This window comes from Peromyscus maniculatus, chromosome 5, assembly GCF_049852395.1.
Source record: "Peromyscus maniculatus bairdii isolate BWxNUB_F1_BW_parent chromosome 5, HU_Pman_BW_mat_3.1, whole genome shotgun sequence".
NCBI classification, from domain to species: domain Eukaryota; kingdom Metazoa; phylum Chordata; class Mammalia; order Rodentia; family Cricetidae; genus Peromyscus; species Peromyscus maniculatus.
In genome coordinates, this window is record NC_134856.1 from 59,906,237 (window position 1) to 59,929,780 (window position 23,544).

Consider the following 23,544-nt stretch of genomic DNA (forward strand, 5'->3'; position numbering starts at 1 on the left):
CTCTCTCTCCTACTTCTTCTCCTTCAAATTACAAACCTTTCAATGATCTGCAATGGTCTGAATATCCATGTCCTGGTTCAATTAAAATACTGATCCTTAATCCCCAGTGCAGTGGCTACCAGGCTGTGGCCCTCATCAATGATGATTAGCATTAACATCCTTATGAAAGTGGTCCTTGCTTCTCCCACCATATGAGGGATGCAGCTAGATGGTGCCATCATGAAGAGTTTTTTTCTTACCAGACACCAGATTTTCTGGTATCTTGATCTTATATATATCCAAACTTCAGTGTATACATACATATATTCACATATATCTAGACATGTCAATTTTGTCCTTTTGAGTTGCTTAGAAAGGTTTCTGCCACTTTAACATTGTGCCGATAATTTGGAATTTGTGTTTGGTTCTTGAGCAGCTGAGAAGCCAACTAGAATGGCCTATTCCATGTTTACTCTGAGACTTTAATTTTTAATGTAGCCATTCCGCAATGGTTACTTAGCAGGAAGGCATCCCTCTGTTAACCTTTATTAGGACAGATATTTTTCCAGCTTCCCTGGGTGTTTGTTGGGTTCATTAGGTCATTCCTGAGCACCTACGGTGAGTGACATCTTGCCAGTCTATATGTTTCCTGGGATTTAAAAAGGGAGCATGAAATATTCAGGAGCCTCTTTAAATATGAAGAGGAAGGCATGTGTCTGACCAATGGAATCAAATGGAATGTGGCTATGTTAAGAGTTCTGCCAGATGCCGTATGGTTCAGAGGAAGGCAGCATTATTGAGTGAGGTTTGGGAAGATATGGGTGATGTGAATTCTGATATTGGCCTTGAAGAACTGTTAGATTTTAAAATAATAATAACAACAGCAACAATAATGATGATGATGATAATAATAGTAGTAGTAGTAGTAGTACAAAGAGTAGATTCCATGGCCTGTATGTGAAGGTCAGGACAGATTTTAAGAGTCACTTCTGTCCTTTCACTGTGAGTTCCAGGGATCAAACTCAGGTCATCCAGCTTACTCTGGCAAGTCCTATTTTACCTGCTGACCAGTTATGGTTGGAATGTAATGAGAGACAATCTGAGGGAGTAAAAGGCACAGGAAATAGCCATCTGTCATTAGAAACCATGTACCTTTCCTGGAGGAGTGAAAGGGCCATTCTGAGGGCACCCGAGGGATACCTGGGAAGCTGTATAGAAGAGTCCAGAGCAAGCAGAAGCTCCCTTACTGACTTGTCCAGTGGATTGTATCCTGGGTGATCCTGGAGCCTGCCAAGTTGACAAGCGTCATTGCTTCTCACAAGCTGGTGGGATGGGAGTTCCTGTCGGCGTTGGTGCATATCCTAAACCAGAATACTTAATACTGTCTCCTTGAAACTGCCTACCCAACTACTTCTGTGATGTCTCCTTTTCCACCTCACAGTGGTAAAACAAGACAAGCAAAAACCTGAAAACCTGTTGCCCTAGTTAGTTTTAACTTGCTTTTGCTCGGAGTTTTATCACAACCACAGAAAGGGAACTAGAACACCTGTTTCTGTGAGTTGTTGACAATCCACAATTTTGGAAATGCTTGTGCAGTCATTGCTGGCTGGCTTTACTACAACAAGAAAGGGAAGCTAATCATGCTTATGTGTGATTTCTGAGACACCCAGACTCCTTCACCTGCACAACAGAGCTCTGCTCCGACACAACCACTTCATTTTGCTCACAATTGGTGAGTCATGAATATGGGAATGTCTTAGTAAGACAGGACACCCACCCCACAAGGGGGTGTCTTCAGATCACATGCTAACACCTGCCCCCCAAGGGGGTGCCTTCAGATCCCATGCCAACAGTAGCCATCAGCTGAGGTTCCAGGGCCATTGCCTATGGTCTCTCCAGTCTGGTGACTCCAGCATGGACAGCTGTCTTGCAGGGCAAGAGTCCAAGAAGTGCTAGGTGGATGCCACATGGCCTTCCTTTCTTGGTGGTTCTGAGCCTTGTTCCCATCAAGCTGACATGTGCTTGGTGGACAAGGTTAGCCCGGATCCCAGAGAAAGAATAAACACTAGATGTCCAACTGTAGGAATGGCAGAGTTCAAAGTATGTTTTGAAACCTCTACGATATAATCTGATTACAACACTGTGAGGTTGTTTGGGGACTAAATGACAGAATGACATAATATACCTATAGCGCCATCCAGTGACTGTGGATATGGAGCTTAGTCTAGATTGTCAGTTTGGTTGGATCTGAGAAGTGACTAAGAGATTACAATACACCTCTGGGTGCGTCTGTGAGGGTCTTTCTAGAGAGGATAAGAGCCACTATCGGCTGGGTACATGCTGGAAATCTCAGCGCTGGAGAGGTAGAGAAGGGCAGATCCTTGGGACCTGCCAGCCAGCTGTCATAGCTGAATCGGCAAACTCCAGGTTCAGTGAGAGACCCTCAAAAAACAAGGTGGATAGTGAGTGAGGAAGGCACTGGAGGTTGACCTCTGACCTCTACATATGTGTATACATACACACAAAATAAAATAAGGTTAAGTTTCTTCCTCAGAAAGTAAATAACAAGGAGCTAGAGAGATGGCTCAGTGGTTAAGAGCACTGGATATTTTTCCAGAGGACCCAGGTTCAATTCCCAGCACCTACAGCTCATAACTGTAACTCTAGTCCAGGGGATTAGATGTCTTTTTGTAGCCTTTGCTGACACCAGGCACACACATGGCTCACCAATATATGTGCAGACAAAATACCCATACACATAAAATAAATTTAAATTTTTTTAAGTAGTAAAAAATAAATCAAAGTGTAAAACTTGAACATTTATAATTGTGGCCTTTTCTCTCTGTTGGAGATTAAGTTGCCCAGGGAATAGAAAGAAGGCAAACATATGCTTCAATAGCTTCCATTGAGAGTTTAGAACCATCACCTTCTCCTCTCTGGGTTGATGTTTTCCTCCCTTGTGAGTCTATTAAAAAGGACCTGATGATTTTCAAAGTTTCCAGAGAATAAGACAAAAGGCTCTGTTCCTTTAAATGAGAGTAAATCAGGAGAGATGGGTTGGTGATAAGGGCTGAGATTACAGACATCAGTGTTAGAACTCAGGGTCCCTCCGGCAGTGGTGGTGCACGCCTTTAGTCCCAGCACTCAGGAGGCAGAGGCAGGCAGATCTCTGTGAGTTCAAAGCCAGCCTGGGCTACAGCCTGAGTCCCAGGAAAGGCACCAAAGCTACACAGAGAAACCCTGTCTTGAAAAGCCCCAAACCAAAACCAAACAAACAAACAAACAAACAAAAAAAAAAAAAAAAAAGAACTCAGGGTCCCCAGCTGGTTCGTTGTTTTTGTTTGAGACAATATCTCACTCTAGCCCAGGGTAGTCCAGAAATCACTACATAGTCAAGGCTGGCATTGAACTCACTATAATCCTTCTGCCTCAACCTCACTATAATCCTTCTGCCTCAACCTCACAAGCACTGGGGTTATACCCATGAGCCATGAGCCACTAAGTTCAGGATGTTTCTACTTCTTAAGTAGAGAGGCAGACTACATGCCCTGATCCCTGCATGCCCACATCATCCTCAGCAAAGCATGACCACACTCAGTCCTCCAAGGAGTCAGACATGGTTGTGGTTGATTGATCTTTTAGGCCTCCTTTAACTTTGGAGCATGTAAGAGCAGTGCTGAGAAACTCCGGCTACAGTACTGGGTCTCAGTTCTCTACCCAGAGCATGCACTGAGATTCAGACCTCTAAACTGCCTCCTTACAGCTCAAAACACCAGCCTTGCTCTCGTGAAGCTTGGTGGTTCTGAGTCATTCATCGGTAAGGCAGTTTTTGTTAATGACCCAATTACTTTTCTGGGCAAGAAGAGCAGGCACTTCACCACTTACACACCAACCATGACTCTCTTTAGTACAAACAGATGCAAGGAGCAGATGTCTCAGAAACCCAACCCTTGAAGAAATGATCACGTGGTCCACAAGGAACACTGCCATCTTACACCCACATATTTGAATCGCCACATGGATTGTGTCTCTGAAATTGGCACCTAGACTTTGGCGAGTGTGTTCTAGAGATAGCTCGGGACCAGTCCACTTTCACCCAAGCAGGAAACACACTATATTTCATCAATCATTGTGACATTCCAGGAGTTAAAATGTGGAAAGTTGTTGACCCTCTTTCCTTAGGAGCCTTAAGAGACCTGCAGATTGCCCCATGATTCCCACTGGCCCATCCTATGATTCCCACTAGTTCATAGGGCCCGGGGTCAAAGAGAAGGTATGACAGCATTAGGCCCCAAACTGGAAAGAATACCAGTAAAGCATCTTCAATTTAAAGAGGAGAGCAAGAGGGAAGACAGACTGTAGAGCTACATTAAGTCTGCAGGTTGATAAAGTTATAAATCCTGGAAACTAGTCTCATTCCAGCCTACGAAATATTGAAGAACAGCAAGTGCTTAAGGTTTTTTTTTTATATTTAAAGTATTTAATACTTAGAGATTTAAATGTACAAATATGGGTGTGGTTAGAGAATTGCTCAGACAAAACTACAGACCCTTAAGTACCTGAACTACAACATTAAGAGAGCAAGAATAGAAGAAAGGTCAGAAGAGAAAAATGAGGCAGGAGCTCAGGAGGCAATAAAAGGTAAGACAATCAATCCACAGAAAGGAGCAAGGAGAAGACGTAAAGGTAAGGACAAAAGCCAATGAAATCAAGACTAGAAATCAATACCAAGGATTGATGAAGCAAAGGGTACCTCTTCGAAACAACTAATAAGATAGAGTCTTAGTTACTTTACTGTTGCTGTGAAAAGACAACATGACCAAAGCAACTTATAGAAGAAAGTTTATTGACTTACAGTTTCAGAGGGTGAGTCCATGGCCAGTCATGGCAGGGAGCATGGCGGCAGGCAGGCAGGCATGGTGCTGAAGAAGTAGCTGAGAGCTTACATCTGATTCATGAGGAGAGAGAAAGAGAGCACTAACGTGGAATGCCATGGGCTTTTGAAACCTCAAAGCCCACCCCCAGTGACACATTTCTTCTGACAAGGCTACACCTCCCAATCCTTCCCAGTTTTGCCAACTGGGGACCAAACATTTAAACATATGAGCCTATTGGTGGCATTATCATTCAAACCAACACAAATAGCAAGCTTCCAGTAACACTGGACAAAGTCAGAAGGCAAAGAAATCTCACACAGAACAGAAAGGAGAGGTATCTTCAAGAATAAATGATTTTTAATTTTTTAAAATTATGACCAATGGGGTGAGAGATGGCTCAGCAGGTCACGATGCTTGCCTTGCAGGTCTGGCAACCTGAGTTTGATCCCCTGAACCCCATGATAGAGGTAGAGAATCAACTCCCAAATCATTCATTTCTTCTGACTTCTACACATGTATCATGGCATGCATGTGCACATGCACACACACACACACACACACACACACACACACACTTAATAAAAATTTTAAAAAGAAAAAAATATGAACAAGCATATAACACTATATTTCAATTCCAATGAAAATGGGGCTAATTTCCGCAGAGGACAGAAAATATAAACACAGGCACAAAGAAATGGAAAATTGCATTGGAGAGATGGCTCAGCAGTTAAGAGCACTTGCTGTTCTTAGAGAGGACCCAGGTTTAGTTCCTAGCACCCATCTCAGGAGGCTCACAGCTGCCTCTAACTCTAGTCCCAGGGATCCAGCTCCCTCTACTGCCCTCTGCAGGCACTTAAATGTACACACCCACATAATCAAAAATTAATCCTAAAAAAATGGAAAAGATGAGTTGATGATAAAACTTACAGATACTGACTAGTAATTGAATGTCTCCATCAAGTGTCTTCGGAACAGAATGGGTCTCAAGAAAGGAACAGGCAAGCAGTGGGCACATAAAGAGATAGTCTTGGGGAACCAGAAATTAGCCTTGTGGAGAAATGCAAATCCAGATCCCAAGGCACCATCGAATTGGCTAAAATTAGGAACCAGGAAAATGACTAAAGCCAGAACTGCTAAGGATTGTCCCACACTAGGTCCATCCTCCTCCGTCCTGCACAGGGCGTAGCTCAGAAAACTACATTCTCTTTCTTTTTGTTACATTGGATTAGCAGGGAACACAGGCAGAGCAGGCCTCACATGTTCTACTTAATGAGTTTTCATACAACACACACCCTGGGAGGACCCCCAGCACACCAAGAGCCCCAGTGCTCTCCTTGGTATGACCTCCCTCTCCTGAAGTTTTCTCCTCTTTTGACTTCTGATGCCACAGATTTGGTTTGCACTGTGTGCGTGTGAGCGTGTGCACACGCACACCAGTGGACAATAGGCATCTTCTTTTATTTCTCTCCACTTATTTTTGAGACAGGGTCGTTTACTGGACTTGAAGCTTGCTCTTCCCATGAGATTCACCGCTCAGCAATCCCCAGGGATCCTCCAGCATCCCAGCACTGGGGTTATAGGCACATGTTGGGGAGTGCTCAGAGACCCATCCTGGGTGTCTAGCTATGGGGTGGGGAGCTCCCCACCAAGAATGGGCTGTGTAAGCTGAGTCTGAAACACTGTGATTCTGTGAGGGGAGCATGAGTGGGTGTGTTCTGCTAAGCAGAGTGGGATGGCAGGTGGCTTTAGGTCTTGACTGGCATGGGCCCAGGTTATATGTGTGTCAGTGGGTGAGTATTTGCTAGTGGGATGACATTCCAGGTAGTAGAAGAGCACCTGCGGAAGCCTGTGATTAGGCAGAGCTGGGCAGGTTTGTTGACTCAAAGAGATCCAGCGGGAGTATGGGGCCCGATGTGCTATACTGAGTGCTTGTTCTTGGAAGCACAAATGGGATTCTGGGTGTCCTTGCTGACAAGACAGCTAAGAAGGACCCACATGACTATTACCATGACTAGGGACACACAGATTTTGGTCCCTCTATGTCCCCAGGTTGATGTTTTGTCTCTGTAAAACGATGCTGTGGAGTGTGAGATGATCCCTGACACCAACACACTGTGGATGGGTAGCATGAGCCACCACCGAGCTAATTGCCATGCCTGCCTCCCTCTGTCTGTCTTAGCTGCAGGTGCCCACTGCTTGCAAGAGTGTGGGAAGCCGACTTGGAGGCTTGTCGGCTGCTGACGCAGAGCCTGTGGCTCCAGGAAGCAGGCAGTAGTCCACATGCAGAAGACAAGAAGCAGGTGGACGGCACAGGAGAGGCCACCTGGACAGCTGCCCTGGCTGTCCATCCCAGACCCCACCCTGAAGAGGAGAAGACCCCCTGGCTGGTGTTCCATGAGGGGAATACTCACTCAAGCCCCTTACCACACTGTGCTGGAGGCCATCAGAAAGAGGTTTGTCCTGTGTGTACGTGGCTTTGTCTGGGGTCTGTTGTGTGGAATTTGGGAATAAGAACAAACAGAACTGGGCAGGGGGGTTGCCATAGACCCTCAAGAAGTTCCCAAAATTTATATAACTCTTGAATATGATAACAAAAGAGTATATAACTTTTTGAAGCTTAGGACATAGAAGAGCAAAGAGAAACGCTTGGAACATTGGCTTTCTTTTTAATCCTAGTTTAGATGGCCACATTATTCTAATTCATTCTAGAATATGGAAGTTGATATAGAATTATATATAGTATGCACTATGCATCATATATAGCATAGGTTGTTATGTAGACTGTATGTTATGCATCATGTATTTCATTGTATCTCTAGAGCCTTTAGATTACAATATATCATTTACAAATTCAAACATTCTAATGTATTCTAATCTATACATGTTGTCATTTCACCAAAACACATCATGACCAGTTTGTGGTTCCTGTTTTCGTGAAATCAGAGCAAAACAAAGCGCAGACAGTCCTGTTGTTTGGCCTGATGTGTGCATTTCTGTTAGAACGTGATTTTATCTAATTCTTTAAATCGGAGGCTGACCCTGACAGGTAGACAAGGCTCCCCCGCCCCTCCCTTTCCCAGCTTTTCATCCCCCTCCTGCCCTAAGTCCAAAGGTACTCCCTGACTCCATGCCTTCCCTCTGAGGCGTCCAAGCTCCTTGTTTGGTGGCTTCCAGGTAGTCTGCTGGGTCCCGTACGTTCTGTAAGGGAAGAGCTTGGCTGTAGCTGCTGCCTGGCTCTTTCTGTTTCACCTTGACTTTTTGAAGGGGTGCAAATCTCATTGCCCCCCTTCCTTTGTCTTTACCAAGACTCAGTGAGATGGGAGGGTGGGTAGGGAGTGGACCCCAGCCAATCCATGGGGCCTCCTGCCCCTGTATAGGACCAGAGCCATTACATTACAGATCCTGTGCCCTGTGCTCAGCATAACATCCAGTTGCTGTGTCTGTGCTGTCGGACTGGCCCTGGGCCTGTATTTGAACACATGTCCCCAGGGGAAGATGGGTGGTGTCATAGTCACTCTGGGTCCCTGCTGGCCTCAGCTGGGTAGGCTTTAAGTGGAGCCCCTGTGTTACTCAGGGTTCTCTCTGGAATAGTAGCAGAGTTTGCCAAATGCTTAACAGCTTCTCAGGGGACCAGGTTTGCACCGGAAGGCATGGGCCATAGTAAACCATGAACCTATTCCAGGAGCCCGAGGGCAGCAGAACCTCTTTAAGGGTGAGATGGCAGTATTTTGTTATAATTGTTTTATTTTTAAAGCATGCCTTGCTGTTCATCTCTGACCATGTCTAATTTATAGATCAAGCTTTGTCACAGGTAGGTATGTGCATGAAAAATTGTTGTACTTGGGTTTGATGTTGTCCATGGTCTCAGGTGTGCCCTGAGGAGTCCTGGCACATTGTCCCCATGGAGAAGCTGTGACCATTTCATATAGTGAGACTGGTAGTCTTTGGATTCACAAGTGTCATAGATCTTGAGATGACAGATGTTTTTTTGGGGAAAAGCAAAATGATGGGACCAGAGAGAAGGTCTCATTGCCTGGAAGCTGGAAGAAGGAATCTGGGAGGAGTGACGTGTGTTCTCTGCCTTGTGGTATAGTCACTCTGTGTATATGTATATAGCTGAATCATGGAGAGAGAGAGAGAGAGAGAGAGAGAGAGAGAGAGAGAGAGAGAGAGAGAGAGAGAGAGAGAGAGACGGAGACAGACAGACAGAGACAGAGAGAGGGAGAATGAACATTATTGCACATAACTTTCCAGAACTGACTAAAAGTTTAATTGCAATGTCTGCCTGCTTAAAATCAGGACTGTGTATGAAACAGGTGGATTTAGACTCAGCACTCAGGGAAGAAGAGGCCTGGGTTGGAGTCTCTGCTCTTGTTCTGTCTCTGCTGCTGGGAGTCTGCGTCTCCCCATCCACTGACACAGCTCCAGCAACAGCGTGGGCTGGAGAGATGGCTCGGTGGGTAGAGCGCTTGCTGGGCAAGTGTGAGGACTTGAGTTCAACTCCCAGCACCCACGTGAAAGGCTGGGCATGGCAGTGTAAGCTTGTCATCCCAGCAGTGGGGATGGGGAGCCTCGGGCAGTGAGAGACCCTGTCTCAATGTCATCCCAGCAGTGGGGATGGGGAGCCTCGGGAAGTGAGAGACCCTGTCTCAATGTCATCCCAGCAGTGGGCATGGGGAGCCTCAGGGCAGTGAGAGACCCTGTCTCAATATCATCTCAGCAGTGGGGATGGTGAGCCTCGGGGCAGTGAGAGACCCTGTCTCAAAAAACAAAAACAAAAACAAAAACAAAACAAAACAACAAAAAAAAACCAAACCAAAACCAAAAACAAGGATTGACACCAAAGTTGACTTCTGGCCTCTGTGTGCATACACACACATATGAATGGTTTTCCTGTGCACATACAAACACCTCTGCACACCCTTCTCAACACATATGAACATGCATACAACTCATACACACATGCCTGCACATACACTCTCAGACACAAAAATAACAATGGCCATAAAAATCAAGAAAACAATCAGAACTAAGTTTTTAGCAGCATTAATTACCTTTGTTACCATGACCGAATGCCCGACAGAAACAAGAGAGGAGAGAATGTCTTTGGCTCACTGTTTCAGAGGCCTCAGCCTGTCATGGTGAAGTGTGTGTGAGCAGAGCAGGCTACATCGCATTGGGCCATCTCTTTGGTCTTGCTAGTTGTGGTGTCTGTACACATGGTGAAGCCTAGCTGGTGTTGATTTCTGTGTCTCTGGTTTTCTGGAGGTCACAACACCTAAAACACCTTTGAAAATCTACTTTGCTCCCGTTGTCAGCAGGAGAAAGTGAGCAGTGAATGAGAGAAATGCCTAAGGCTTTATAAAGGGGAAGTCTTGTATTTACTGGGTTTAGACCACTGAGGCTCAGAGGTGCAATAGTTGGGGGTCCCCTGGTGAAGGTGGTTTTGCCTTTCTGTCTTGCTTTTCAGGGGCTACTGAAGTCTGGGGGATGATGTGTTTATGTGGAGGCAAAATGTTCCTTTGCTTTGCAGCTCCAGGTGTGTTTAGCAAGGCTCTGCTGGCCCAGGCTACCCCTACACTGGTTTTCCTATTGAAGCAGGACACCCTGGGGGCAGGCAATTGCTTTTCAATCCAAATCTTCCATGACCAATCGAGGGCTTCTTACCGAGGTCCACCGGGAGATGGTTTCAAAGCTTTTCCTGTGCTTATCTGGCCAGTGCAGTGATAGGCATTTCGGAGGCACATTGTTTAGGGAGTGCTTTGTTGCTCTGGAACATCAGTCCTGTGACTGAAGGTCCCTGCCAGGCTACTCAGTGCAGTTACCTTCATTCTGCAGAGGAGTCCGTGAAAGCAAAGCCCTTTGCTTGAGGTTTTGTTTAGAGGAAGTCACCAGCCCTGCTAAGGGCTGCATGGGCATGCCTAGATTGTGAGAGCCTTTTCTTTTCCAGTGTCCTGAGGGTTCCCTGCAGAGCCTTTACTGATGTTGGCCCTGGTTTAGAGATAGTACCAACATGACACAGGAGCCAGGCAGAAGCTGGGGAACCAGTATGTCAGTTTCCTGTACTGACGGGGTGCTGCCCATACTGGCTGTTCTGACCCCCAATACCTTTGGGATTCTTTCTTTCCTGACTGTGGCCCGCCCCTGCCGGGCTGCTCTCTGTTCTACTGATGAGCTCCCCTCCTGCCTCGTTCCCTGGACAGCATGGCTCCCTCTGATCTCCCTCCCAGCTGTGGCCTTTCCAAGCCACAAGCTGCCACCAAGCAAGCTAAAATAAGCCAGAGAGAAGCTGGCATCATGGAGGAATCACATGTGGTACTTTAGCAACCAAAAAGTTGCTACTGATTTCTGCAAGCAAAGAAATCAGCAATAAAGACAAAAGCAGACACCACAGCTTTGTCTCTGAGGCTGCATTCAAAATATTAGGGCTGGGAAGATGAGGAACCCTTCCCTGGCCATCACAGAATCACGGCCGATACTCCTCTCACAGAAGATGGGTTGACAAGGGGAAAAAGTGACAAATTTATTTAATCAAAGTTTTATGAGACACAGGAGCCGTTAGAAATAGCCCAGGGGCTCAGGGAAAGCTCTGATTTTTTTTTTAAATTTATTTATTTATTTATTTATTTATTTTTTTGCCAAAGTTTGAGGGAAAATGGTCAGTGTTATGGTTTGGACAAGAAATGTCCCTCTGAAAGTTCTTGTGTTAGGCTTGGTCATCAGCTGGTGATAATATATTGAGAAGCTGCAGACTAGCACTGGGTCACCGGGAGGAGGTGAGGGTGGCTTTGGAGTATGTTGCCTCTGGCCCCTTGTCCTGCTTTCTAGTTCCTGACTGTGGCGCTTTGAATGTGAAATGTTCCCTATAGGCTTATGGGTTTGAACATTTGATCCCCGGCAGGTGGTGCTGTTTGGGGAGGTTGGACCCTTAGGTGGCTGAGCCTCCTTGAGGAAGTAGGTCACTGGGGATGAACCTTGAGGTGTTGTCCTTCCTGTTCAGGGCTCTACTTCCTGTTCATTCTCTGCTAACTAGAGATGCAGTGTGACTAGCCAGCCTCCTGTCCCTTCCACCATGTCTTCCTTGCCTACCATCATTGTGATACGGTGTGCCAGAGGCCTTGGTGGGTTGGGCCAAGGTGCCCTGGTGGGTGAGGGAGACACGCCATACAGACAAGGTGGTGGGCTGCGGTGTGGAGTGGTGGACAGTTACTCACACCATGCAGACAGGGCATCTACACGGAAAGTTTATTGGGGGGAAGGGAGGAGGAAAGGGAGGGAAGGAGAAAGGGGACAGAGGGAGGGAGGGGGAGACAGAGAGACAGAGAGAGAGAGGCTCAGAGGTGCACACCTCGTGGGTATAGAGAAAGAGAAGAGGGTGGGGAGGAGGAGTTTTCTCTTAAAGTGGGTTTTATATAAGATGACATCAGGCCCCTGGGTGGGCCAGGGTATTATCTGCTTATTGGCCAGGATCCCAAGAAGTGGGTCTGAATGCTAATAGCCATATCTTCCTCACCGATGGTGAGTGGGTGATGCCAATCCCTGGCTGCAATCCTGGACTGTGTAAGTAGAAAAAGGAAACTAAGCCATAAGTACCACGCATTCATTGTTCTTTGCTTATTGGCTGTGGGTACACTGTGACCACCTAACACAAGCTTCTGCCTCTGTGACTTCCTCATCGTGATGGACTATAACCTTGACCTGGCATGTAAAATAAACCCTCTCTCCCCTTAGTTGCTTTTCTTAGCATATTTTTTTTATCACAATAGCAAACAAGATACTAAGACACAATGCAAGAATGTGAAAAGGTCCTCCTCCCTACAAGTCCATGGCCATCAAGCTCTGTCCAAGCACATGGAGCCAAGCAACCCCGATTGAATCCTCAAATCAATGAGCCCAAATAAGCCCTTCATCTATTTACATTGTGTGACAGGTACTTTGGTCACAGGACTGAAAAGTCACAATACAGAAAAGATTGATATGGGGAGTCAGTGGGTCATTGCCATGAATAACCTTGGTTCTGTGCCTCTTAAAACTTTGGAGCTAAGCCGGCAGTGGTGGCGGTGGTGGTGCACACCTTTAATCCCAGCACTCGAGAGGCAGAGGCAGGCGGATCTCTGTGAGTTGGTCTACAGAGTGAGTTCCAGGACAGCCAGGACTGTTCCACAGAGAAACCCTGTCTTAAAAAAAAAAAAAATAGTAACTTTTGAACTAGTTTGCTACATGAATTTGGAAGAGTTTGGAAGTGAGTGTAGGTTGGAGAAACTCTAGAATGCTGAAACCAGAGGTAAAAGATCAACCCTGGGAGAAGTTCAGAAAGCTAGGCCATAGTTTTTGAGTCTCAGATGGGAATGATGTTTCTGTTAGGAGTTCATGTTACCTTCTGGAAAACCATTTGTCTAAACCCAGGAGCTAAACTAAATCCTCTGTCTTCAGTCAGTTATAACAAGTATCCTGAGCTCCCCAAGGCAGACAGATGCAGAGAACTGAGCTTGCACCACCACGGGTGGACTTAAGAACAGCCGAGCAGGGATGCAGCGATGCTGTGGGCTCAGAATCTCCTTGAACCATCTCAGCAGCATTCCTTCCCCTGTGCGGGGCCATGGCCACCTGCAAGGAGCACCTTTCCAGATACTGAAAACACACACTTTCAGCTGCTGATCACACAGTGTAGGATTAAGGTCTTTGGAGGGGTTTGCCAAGAGACTTTCAAGGGGCCTTCTTGCACAAGCCTTACCTACAAGCTGCCATCCACAGTTTCCAATTGTGGCATCTTTTAAGTGCACTGTACACTTAGGAAGTACTTGCAAAGCCATCCTCTGTCTCCTCTCTCCATCTATTCAATATTGTATCTTTCCAAGGTTTTTCATTTAAAAAAAATAAAGATAAGAACTTTGTTTTCACGTTAATGTTGCACTGTTTTATATGCTATTTAAATTATATAATTAGGATTTTAAGTACAATTGGCATAAATAGGTTTAGAAACCATTCATCCAATAAGAGTGCAAGTTTTCTGCCCTCCAGCCTGGCCTTGGCCCCTGGGTGTGATGGAGGGAGCAGGTGGGTAAAGGAGGGACTTCCTCTGTAGCCAGTGAGTGGCTCCTGCTGGTCCTTTTCTGTTAATTAAAGTTCCTGCCTGCTGCCAGCCTCCTTCACCTGCCCCAGGGAAGGAAGTTGATTCCTCTGATCTGCCTGCTTCCTGTACTTTTGGAAAAGTATGGAATTGCTCTCTATGCTCCAGGGCCCAGGGTGGGGGCATCTCTATACTTCTTCCATTAATTAAGCATAGCTCAGTGCTTCTGAGAAAACAACCTCGGGGCTCCTGGAGTCTTCCACCGTGGAAACTCTTTGTCATTTGCTGGCAAAGACTGAGGGATAGATAGACAGCAGGGTGGTCACAGTCACCACAGGGTGGCAGGGGCACTTTCACACACGGGCAGCACAGACTTCACTAACAAATGCACATCGGTGCCCTTCGAGCAGCTGAGAGGTTTTTATCCCAGGGTTTCCTGTTTCCAGAAATGAACTTACAGTCTATCCTTCATCACAGCCAGACCATATCTAATTCCCCAACAGGACCAGGATAGTTAAAGATGGGATTTTCTTGTCCCCCAAAGACTAATTGTAAACCAGGACTGACTATCCAGGCTAGGAACAGGCAAGAGGCCTGGCTGAACCTTTATCTTATGTCCATCCCAGGAGTGCTACCCCTTCCTTTCCACACATAGTTTAATGCCTTTCTGTCTATCTACACCGGCCATGTCTTTTCCCAGCCACGGGGTCCTTCCCTTCTTCATGCATTTATGGGGGACATTGTTCTAGCGAAGCAGACATAAGTGGGTGGCTGGTGCTGACAAGCTACAGCAGCAGTATGAGAAATAAAAATGGCTGTGCACTCTTCTCCATCTGGGGATGGTGCAGTGTCTCATGAGGGGCAGGTCCCGCTCGCCAAAATGCCCATCTTCTCCCTGCAAGCTGCAAGTGTCCATGACTCTATGGGAAAAGGCAGGTACTTTCTGGGATGGCAACATTCAGAATTCAGGCTAAGTCTTGTCTCTGAAAACGGCTACTCCCATGTTCTCATTGTCACACAGTCTTTTTTTTTTCTTTCTTTCTTTTTTTTTTTTTTTTTTTTCCACTCAGACATTCAAGTTTTTAGGACTCCTAGCACACATGGGTGACATGTGGCATTTGATCTTGTTCTCTTAGGGGCTTATTCTCATGGAGGAGTCCCAAGCTGTGGTCTGTCTGCACTTTCTTCTTTTAGAAAAATGTCTTAAAAGACTTATTTTCATTCATATGTCTGTGTATGCCACACACACGGGGGTGTCCACAGAAGCCAGAAGAATCTGTCAGATCCCCTGGAGCTGGAGTAATAAGCGATTATGAACCGCTCCATGTAAGTGCTCAACTTGGGGTCTCTGGGGGAGCAGCAAGCACTCTTAACTCCTGAGCCATCTCTCTAGCCCCTGTCTGCACTTTCTTACACAAAGGGGTCCTGGTGGTTTGCTGTCACTGTTTCCAGACTCTGAATCTTCACGGAAGGGAGATTATTCAGGCCCTGTCTGATGCCGTAGATTGTATTGGCTGACAGGTTTTCCTCAGAAGATCCTATTGAAATCTAGCCTGCTCTATTTCATTTTTGTGGGTTTTAAGAAAATTATTGGATTCTTTGTGTGTGCATGTGTGTGTGCGTGTGTGCGTGTGTGTGCGTGTGTGCGTGTGTGTGTGTGTGTGTGTGTGTGTGTGTGTGTGTGTGTGTGTGCAGAAGCTAGAGGTAAACTTGAGGTGTCATTCCTTGGGTACTGTATATTTTGTTTTTTGAGAGAAAAAAGAAAGCGCTGGCCTGGAACTTGCCATGTAGGCTGGACTGGCTGGTCAGTGGATCCCAGGGACTCATGGGTCTCTGTCTCCCCAGCACTGGGATGAGAGTGCACACCAACTCAATTGGCCGAACTCAGTCTCCATGCTTGTACAGCAGGCACTTTGCCAACTGAGCCACATCTCCAGCCCCTGCTTGGTTCAACTTTGATGTCCAAGCCCAGACTGCTGAAGGGAGGCAGCCCAAGCCCTCCTGGATAATCCTGCCATACAAAAGGCAGTTTCTCTGGTTCTTTGTGCACACTGGAAAAAAACAGGCCCGTTTGTGCTGTGCGGTCAGGCTATTTCTTCTGCTATTGAAGGTTTTGGTTCTGTTAATTGGTTCTGTTTAACACTAAATAAAACAGGACATATTTGTCAGTGAACTCGCTTCTCAAAGCCTGCTTTGAACAAGCGTAGCGTACTTGAAGACAACTCACGCCTTGCTCAGACCTAAAGAGGTCTAAATGTTTCAGATTCCTTATGCCCCTTCAGACATCTGGATGCTTTTAAAAGAGAAGCCCACCCACTCAGGGTGTGACCATACAATGTGGAATTTAGATGAATATTTCTATTCTCTGGTATAATAAAGACGCACCCTTGGAGTCCTAATGTGTGTCTCTCTGCTTAATGGAATTTACTCAGTGACTGTAGCTCTCAGCATGGATGTGGAAAGTGAAGCTTATCGTAGATCTATTTCAAATAGATGCGAGAGATACTCTTTGTGTGACGGACAGGCATTTGTCTGAGGTAATGATTTTTTGTGAAGACTGTGTTTTTGAAGGGAAGATACAGATCATAGAGCATTCCTGGAATGCATTTGCAAAGAAACTATTCTGGAAAACAGCCCAGAGGCTCCGATGGTAATAGTGAGCTGAGGGAAGGGTTAGCGTCCACTGAGCTCTTCCACGGTGGTAGTCTCATCTGGTTTACCTCAAGCTGTAGGAGAGGGAATGAGGCTTAGCAACAGAGCAGACATCCTGGGGCTCAAATCGAATTTTGGGGTTTGTAAGTGTGTGTGTGTGTGTGTGTGTGTGTGTGTGTGTGTGTGTGTGTGTGTGTGCGCGCGCGCGCGGTGCAGGGTTTTGGATAGTGTCATATCTTAGCAATCCCTAAATGCTGACGGTTTGGCAGCTACTGTAGAAGACTGCTCAGCCGCCTGTCTTTCCCTGACTGTGTAGCCTGTGACTTTCACTCTAGGAAGGTGTTTTTTGTGATGGTTGACTATTTCAGATGCCCTTATCACATGGGTGAGGAAAACAGGGGCCTGGGTGCATTGGTTGAGTTATGGCAGAGGACAATAACCAAGATGGCGGCTCAGGCAGGAGATTGTGGTCTGTCACCTGTGCCCCCCCCCAACAACAATGGAGGCTCTCAGTGGCTTTGGAACCTAGTCCCAGGTCAGCATAAGTAACATGAATTCCTAAATGGTCTTATAATAAAAACCTGGGGCCAGATATTGGGGTAAATGCTGAAAGATCAGAGAGACAAAGGAACAAGCCACAGCTCACCGTGGATTTGGTGAACTCCACGAATCCTCTGACTGAATATCTCTGAGTCCTCACTGGAAAGGCTCCAGATGAAAAAGCCTCTAGCTGAAGGGGACACTTCTGCTGAAAAGCCTTCAGTTCCTGTCTCCTCACGCCTTTCTCTGCCCAGCCATCACTTCCTGGGATTAAAGGCGTGTGTGCCTCCCAGTACTGGGATTAAAGGTGTGTGCCACCACTGCCTGGCTCTGTTTCCTCTCCTAGACTGAGTCAATCTCATGTAGTTCAGGGTGGCTTTGAACTCACAGAGATCCAGATGGTGGATCTCTGCCTCCCGAGGGCTAGGATTAAAGGTGTGTGCCACCACTGCCTGGCCTCTATGTTTAATCTAAAGGCTTGTTCTGTTCTCTGATCTTCAGGCAAATTGTATTAGGGTACACAATGTATCACCACAAGCATACTTCCTGTATGAACCTAGACCTGTTGAGTCCTTGTCATAGTTGCTTTATTATTTAGTTACATGATTTTTCTTGTTCAGTTGTTTTCACTCCAGTGCCTCATCCTGCCTCTTCCCTTAGAATGGCTTTTGAGAATGATTTGAGACAGTACCTATTTAAACAATGTCAATCCGGTGTGTAACCAAAGGGCTGACCTGTCTGCATGAGTCTGCTGTGGATTTCCGCCAATGGTGACATTTCCAAAACCATGCATTCTGGGAGTGTGGGACCTTTCCTACCGGCAGGCACAGGACCCCCCCCCCCCCCCGCAATGATTTCAATGGGCTTCCTATATCAATAATACACAAGACTTTCTCTTGCTGTAGATACAGCCTGACACTGTTACCAAACGCTCATCAAAGCAACCATTATTATTCCCTGACATTGGAATATGAACTCCAGTTCAGAACTTCTAAATGTTGGTGTTTCCCAAATGTCCTTCCTATCCAAGGACTTCACCATCCTTACAGGAAATGTAACTAAGTAAAAAAGTCCTCAAAGATGCTGGCCGTGGAGTGTGTGATGGTCCCGCCATGCATGTGGGTTAGTATCATGCCAACCATTGGTTCTAAGTTGCACGATTTAGGTCTGTGGTTCCAGAAAGTTGTCTTGAGAACGTTCTGCTGATCAAAGGGAATCCTGTTTTCTGTTTTTAACCAGGCTCCTTGAGCTAGGAGAGCTGGACAGAAATCTGACATCAGCTCTAACTCAATATAGCTGAAAGAATTTATCATGGGCATTTAAGCCTGCAGGTTTGATCACAAGGTGACTTGCAAATGATGTTTGAAATTATATTGGCTCTACTAACCTGTACCCATGAAGGGACTATCTATAAGGTTACAGGGCATCCTCTGAGGCCAATAAAAGTGTGTGTGTGTGTGTGTGTGTGTGTGTGTGTGTGTGTGTGTGCATGTGTGCATGTGTGCATTTGTGTATTTGTGTGTATGCATGTGTCCCATGATGCTGTCTAGGAGTGCAAGAAAGGGATCGTTTTCCCTTCTGATTAAAGAATTACAAGGTGTTTACCCAACACCATAGATATCCCAGAAAAGTCATCGTATAATACTGGAAAAATTGGGGTTCTGTCTTGGGGTTCTTAGTCTCATTAATAAAAAAAATTGAGACAGAAGGCTTAGGGACAAAGAATGCTATCAAATGGAAGCCTTGGGATAATTCATTAGCATTTAAAAGGAAACCCCAGGGCAGGTGAGCTGTAAATCTTGTAGGGAGGAGAATGGAGAAGAGAAGTGAGCATGGGCAGCATCTGTGTGAAAAAGAGGAAAAGCAGAAGAGCTCGACTCAGAAAGGCCTAGGACCCAGTGGAACCTCAAGGATACTGCACGAGTGCACAGGAATTCTGGGAAGGAAAATGTACATTATCTTAAGATGAACCTGCCTTCCATGGGGTGGCTACCAGCCGGGCCCCTGACCTGCTCCACAGGATTAACCCTAAGTAGGAGACAAGGACCTGACCCCTCCTAGAAACAGATTCCATTTTCAATACGTATGTGCATGTTGGTGTGCACGGGCACATGTGTGTGTTCATAAAATGCTGTTGTTGTCATTCAAGGCCAGCAGTTGCCCCAGAGGCAGAGGGATTACCCCAGACAGGTTATTATGGTCTGTACTGAGACTTGGACAGGCATTTGCTGTTTGGAAAACTCTAACTCACTCTCTCTCTCTCTCTCTCTCTCTCTCTCTCTCTCTCTCTCTCTCTGCCTCTGCCCATCATCTTGAGAGCATTGTCTGGCTAGTGCAATCTAAGATGCAAAGAATCTTTTTCAGGAGTTTCTACATTAGCTTATATTCCATTACTGTCACCAAGTGCCTAAGGCTGGGCACTTTATAAAGAAGGAAGGTCTATTTAGTTCACAGTGAGTCTAAAGTGCAGGGTCAGACAGCCCCATTGTTTGGTCTCTGGTGAGGGACCCTGTGGCTCTGTCAGCTCAAAGTAAGAGGCGTTATGTCATGCAGAACAAATCACAGGGTGAGACAGGAAGCCAAAGAGTCTCAGGCTTGTTCTTTTAAAACATTCTTCCCAGTAGTAGAGTTGCTGTGAATATTGCTGTGTATGCTGTGAATGTGTTGCTCTGATTGGTTAATAAATAAAATGCTGATTGGCCAGTAGCCAGGCAGGAAGTATAGGCGGGATAAGCAGAGAAGAGAATTCTGGGAACAGGAAGGCTGAGTCAGGAGTCGCCAGCCAGACACAGAGGAAGAAAGATGTGAAGGCAGAACTGAGAAAAGGTACCAAGCCACGTGGCTAAACATAAATAAGAATTATGGGTTAATTTAAGTGTAAGAGCTAATCACTAATAAGCCTGAGCTAATGGCCGAGCAGTTTTAATTAATATAAACCTCTGTGTGTTTACTTGGGTCCAAGCGGCTGCAGGACTGACAGGTGGGAGAGATTTGTCCTGACCATGGGCCAGGTGGGACACAGGAAAACTTCAGCTACCATAGAGTAACTCAGACACTGGCTTCAGTCCCTTCTGAGGGCAGAGCCTGGTGGCCCAGTCACCTCCCATCAGGCCCCACTGAGTACTACTGCCCTGGGGGCCCAGTCTCCCCACAACAGCCCTAACGGTTAGCACCCCATAGCAGAAGGTTGCACCCGACAGTGGAAGGCCTCACTGTCCTCGGGACCTCCTTTGAGGGAGGCAAGGGTCAGCAGAGATGTCAGGACACTGGCCTGTTGCGGCCTGGAGGAGGCAGACAGCCAATACCCAGAGTTCGTGTGAGCGGAGCTTCCTCACGGAGGTATTCCTTGAAGAGGAATTACAAGGGTCTGAGAACTGGGGTGTGAGCCAGGCCCAGAAGGGGCAGAGCTGGGTCATGATGCTGTTTATCTCTGCAGAGACTTGTTCATTCTGATCCACAGGGAAAAAAGTCACTCCTCTGGGTAAATGACAGACGGGTGTCTACAAAAGAAAAAGAAACAACAATTTGAATTGTTGAAAAGATTGCTCAAGGAGCAAATTACAGGAGGGCTTACAGGACAGTTTTCAAAGACACTTTGATACAACTCACACTAAATTATCTTCAGAACCGCTGATTCTGAGAAAGTCCAACTCAGGCAAGAATTCTGAGAGGGGCAGGAGGGGTGTGGTGATAATTTTTAGTTATCAAATAACAATCATACAGGTTTTCTTCTGATGCATTACAGACACTGCAGAGGTGCTGGACTGAACACGGTCATCGTAAACATTGTCACTTCTGGTTCATGTAGGCTCTGGCCCTGGAGAGAGTACCCACCTTCTCTCTTCCTAGGAGCTGAGCCCTCTAGGAGGAACTCAGAGTGACTCTGTGTTGCCCTGAGATGTAACAGGAGAGACTGGTCTTGGTGCCCAGGTCATCTGGTACTTGGAGACATTTTCCTTGGATGGAAAAGAAGAAATGATGCTAGATGGTTCCTGAGCTGCTACCAGCTGGAATCCTCTCGGGAAAGCCCAGGACGCTCTCAAAACCTCTGCCTGTGCCAGCTGTCTGTTATGTCTATACTTTAACAGTTTCAGAGGGCTTGTGCCTCAGGCAGTTAGACCCCAATGTGGGACCTCCAGCCAATGCATGCATCTTACGATTCACCATTTTGGCTTACACAGGATTTTCAGTGTTTCTGGGGTTTTCTTGAAGGACAACTTACTTGAAAAAAGTTTCCTTTATTTTAAGGGAAGGAGACAAAGTCTTTATATCTTCTGTATTCTTTATTCTTAACTATAGATAAATTCTTAACAACAAAGAAATGCATAAAAGAGGAAACTGGTATGTGGTTCTCAGAAAGCCCCTTTCTTTTCTGCTGGGATACCCCCAGGGGGTGCAGATCCTGAAACCCATGAGCTGGAGAGAACAGCTTCATGTGAGCTACTGTTAGAGAAGGGAGGAGCCAGCCCTGGTGTAGGGGGCTCCACACACACACACACACACACACACACACACACACACACACACACACACACTCAGCGCCAGGAGAGCACCACCATTGAGGCAGGACACCACCCTAATCCTCCCTTCCAGGCAGCCAGCATGTACCTAGGTGGGTATGAAGGATGGGAAACAGTGGCCATGTTTCTTTCTCCTGACTCTCACAATGTAAATCTCTTGTCAGGCTGAGTGTTCACCAAAGGGCCATTTCTCCCAAAGCCAGAGGGAGTGAGGACCATGATCAAGTATGCTGGACTCACTGTTGCATGTCTTTTGGAGGATTTTACCTGGAAATGATCTGTGCTACACACACACACACACACACACACACACACACACACACACACACACACACCGCCTGCCTCTAACCATTCTCGCTATACCTGGGCTGTTTTTCCCACTTTGCTGGGCTCATAGTACTTTTATCTTGGTGTGATTCAAATCTTACATTTCTATTTGGCATGTGCACACACCCATATGATTTTTCCATGCTTATTACGAAGTCTTCATAGAAATAAGTCCAGTTTGAATATGTAAATTGTTTCTGTGTGATAGATTCTGGGAGGTGGAATTACTGAGTCACAGGACAGTAACAACCTAGAGGGCTTGCTGTGCGGTCTAAGGTTGCTCAAGTTCACACCTGTACTGTCAGTCTGCACGAAGTTTTCGGAGATGGCCTGTTTGGGGGAAGTGGAGAGCTGTGTTCTTAGTTTGTTCGGCTTGACTTTCGCTTCCCATTCATTGGTCTTTTTGGATGAAGATAGAGCTGTTGGGTTTGGTTTGCTCAGTGTTGAGTTCCTTCTTTTCCCATTGGCAGTCACAATTTATTTATTTATTTATTTCTCTTTCATGTGTGATTGGTGATCTGGCCACTGTCAATCACTGCTCTGCAGATGTCCCGCCTTCTCATTGACTTTGGGCATGACCAAAAGTTTGTTAGTCATGGCTTCCATCCTCACTGTGTTAAGCCCTCTCCTCTTTGCCTTGAGTGACCATGACATGACGTTTAAGATCAATAAAATACATGGCTATCTATTGCTTTCATGTATCCTGTCCTCAGTGCTGTGGTTAAAGCCAAGCAAACCATCCCTAGTGCCTCACATTCCAACCTTCATGGTATCCATGCATCCTCCATGTTGCCTGGGGATTTCCTTTCTTTCATATAGGTAAATGTTTGCATTATGTGAAGTTTCTCCAGTGTTTACATTAGTTATTTATAGTTTCCATTAGCACTGTTTTATTAAAGAGTTGTCAGTCATCGGGCACCTAAGTTGTGAAGTGTTGCAGAGTGAACAAATGGAGCAAATGTTACGGCAAGTATCTGGACTCGATTGGTATTCCTGGGTTCTGATGCTAACACATTGTGTGGGATCTCTAAGGACTTGGCACAGTGCCGCCAGGCCTGACCACTTTTATGTGATAGTTAGGTATTAGCTTCAGTTTTTGTAGTAGCCTGGCCATTTAATCTAAATAAAAAAAAAAACCTTAATTCCTTTGCAAAACTCTTTTAATAGGCTTTCTAAGTCTTTCATGCTTAGCTGAGAGAATATTGCCTTCATATTGTGGTTGAGTTTTAATTCTGAGCTGTTTCTTCCTTATTTTCTTCTTTATTCTAGGATTCCCTACTTTTTGTCCTCATTTTCTTGACCTTGTTAATTATTTTTAGGACTCTGTGGCCTTCTGTAGGTCAGGTGTTACTCATGGGGCCCTGGGATGAATGGCCAGCCAATGGCCCTTGTGTGAGTGAGTCACAGCTCTTAGGGGACATAACTCATGTCTTCACTGATGCTCCACAAGGTGGGCTTGTGTGGGGCCTTGAAGGCAGGATTTAGAGAAGGGGGAAGAGCATGTCCTTTTAGGAAGAACAGGGAGAGGAGGTGGTAGCTCAGGCTACCTGGCTGGCCAAGGTCAGTTTGTGAGGGAGTC

The 23,544-nt window shown here is 46.1% G+C and overlaps 1 protein-coding gene across 3 annotated transcripts in view; it reads left to right on the top strand.

Annotated features, from left to right (window-relative positions):
• Disc1 (DISC1 scaffold protein) overlaps window positions 1–23,544 on the top strand; it is a 209,802-nt gene that overhangs the window by 169,506 nt on the left and 16,752 nt on the right. For all 3 annotated transcript variants that reach the window (XM_042277873.2, XM_076572336.1, XM_076572337.1), the window contains exon 11: window positions 7,036–7,309. In XM_042277873.2, the coding sequence (XP_042133807.2) occupies window positions 7,036–7,309 (274 nt within the window). The remainder of the gene's footprint in view (window positions 1–7,035; window positions 7,310–23,544) is intronic.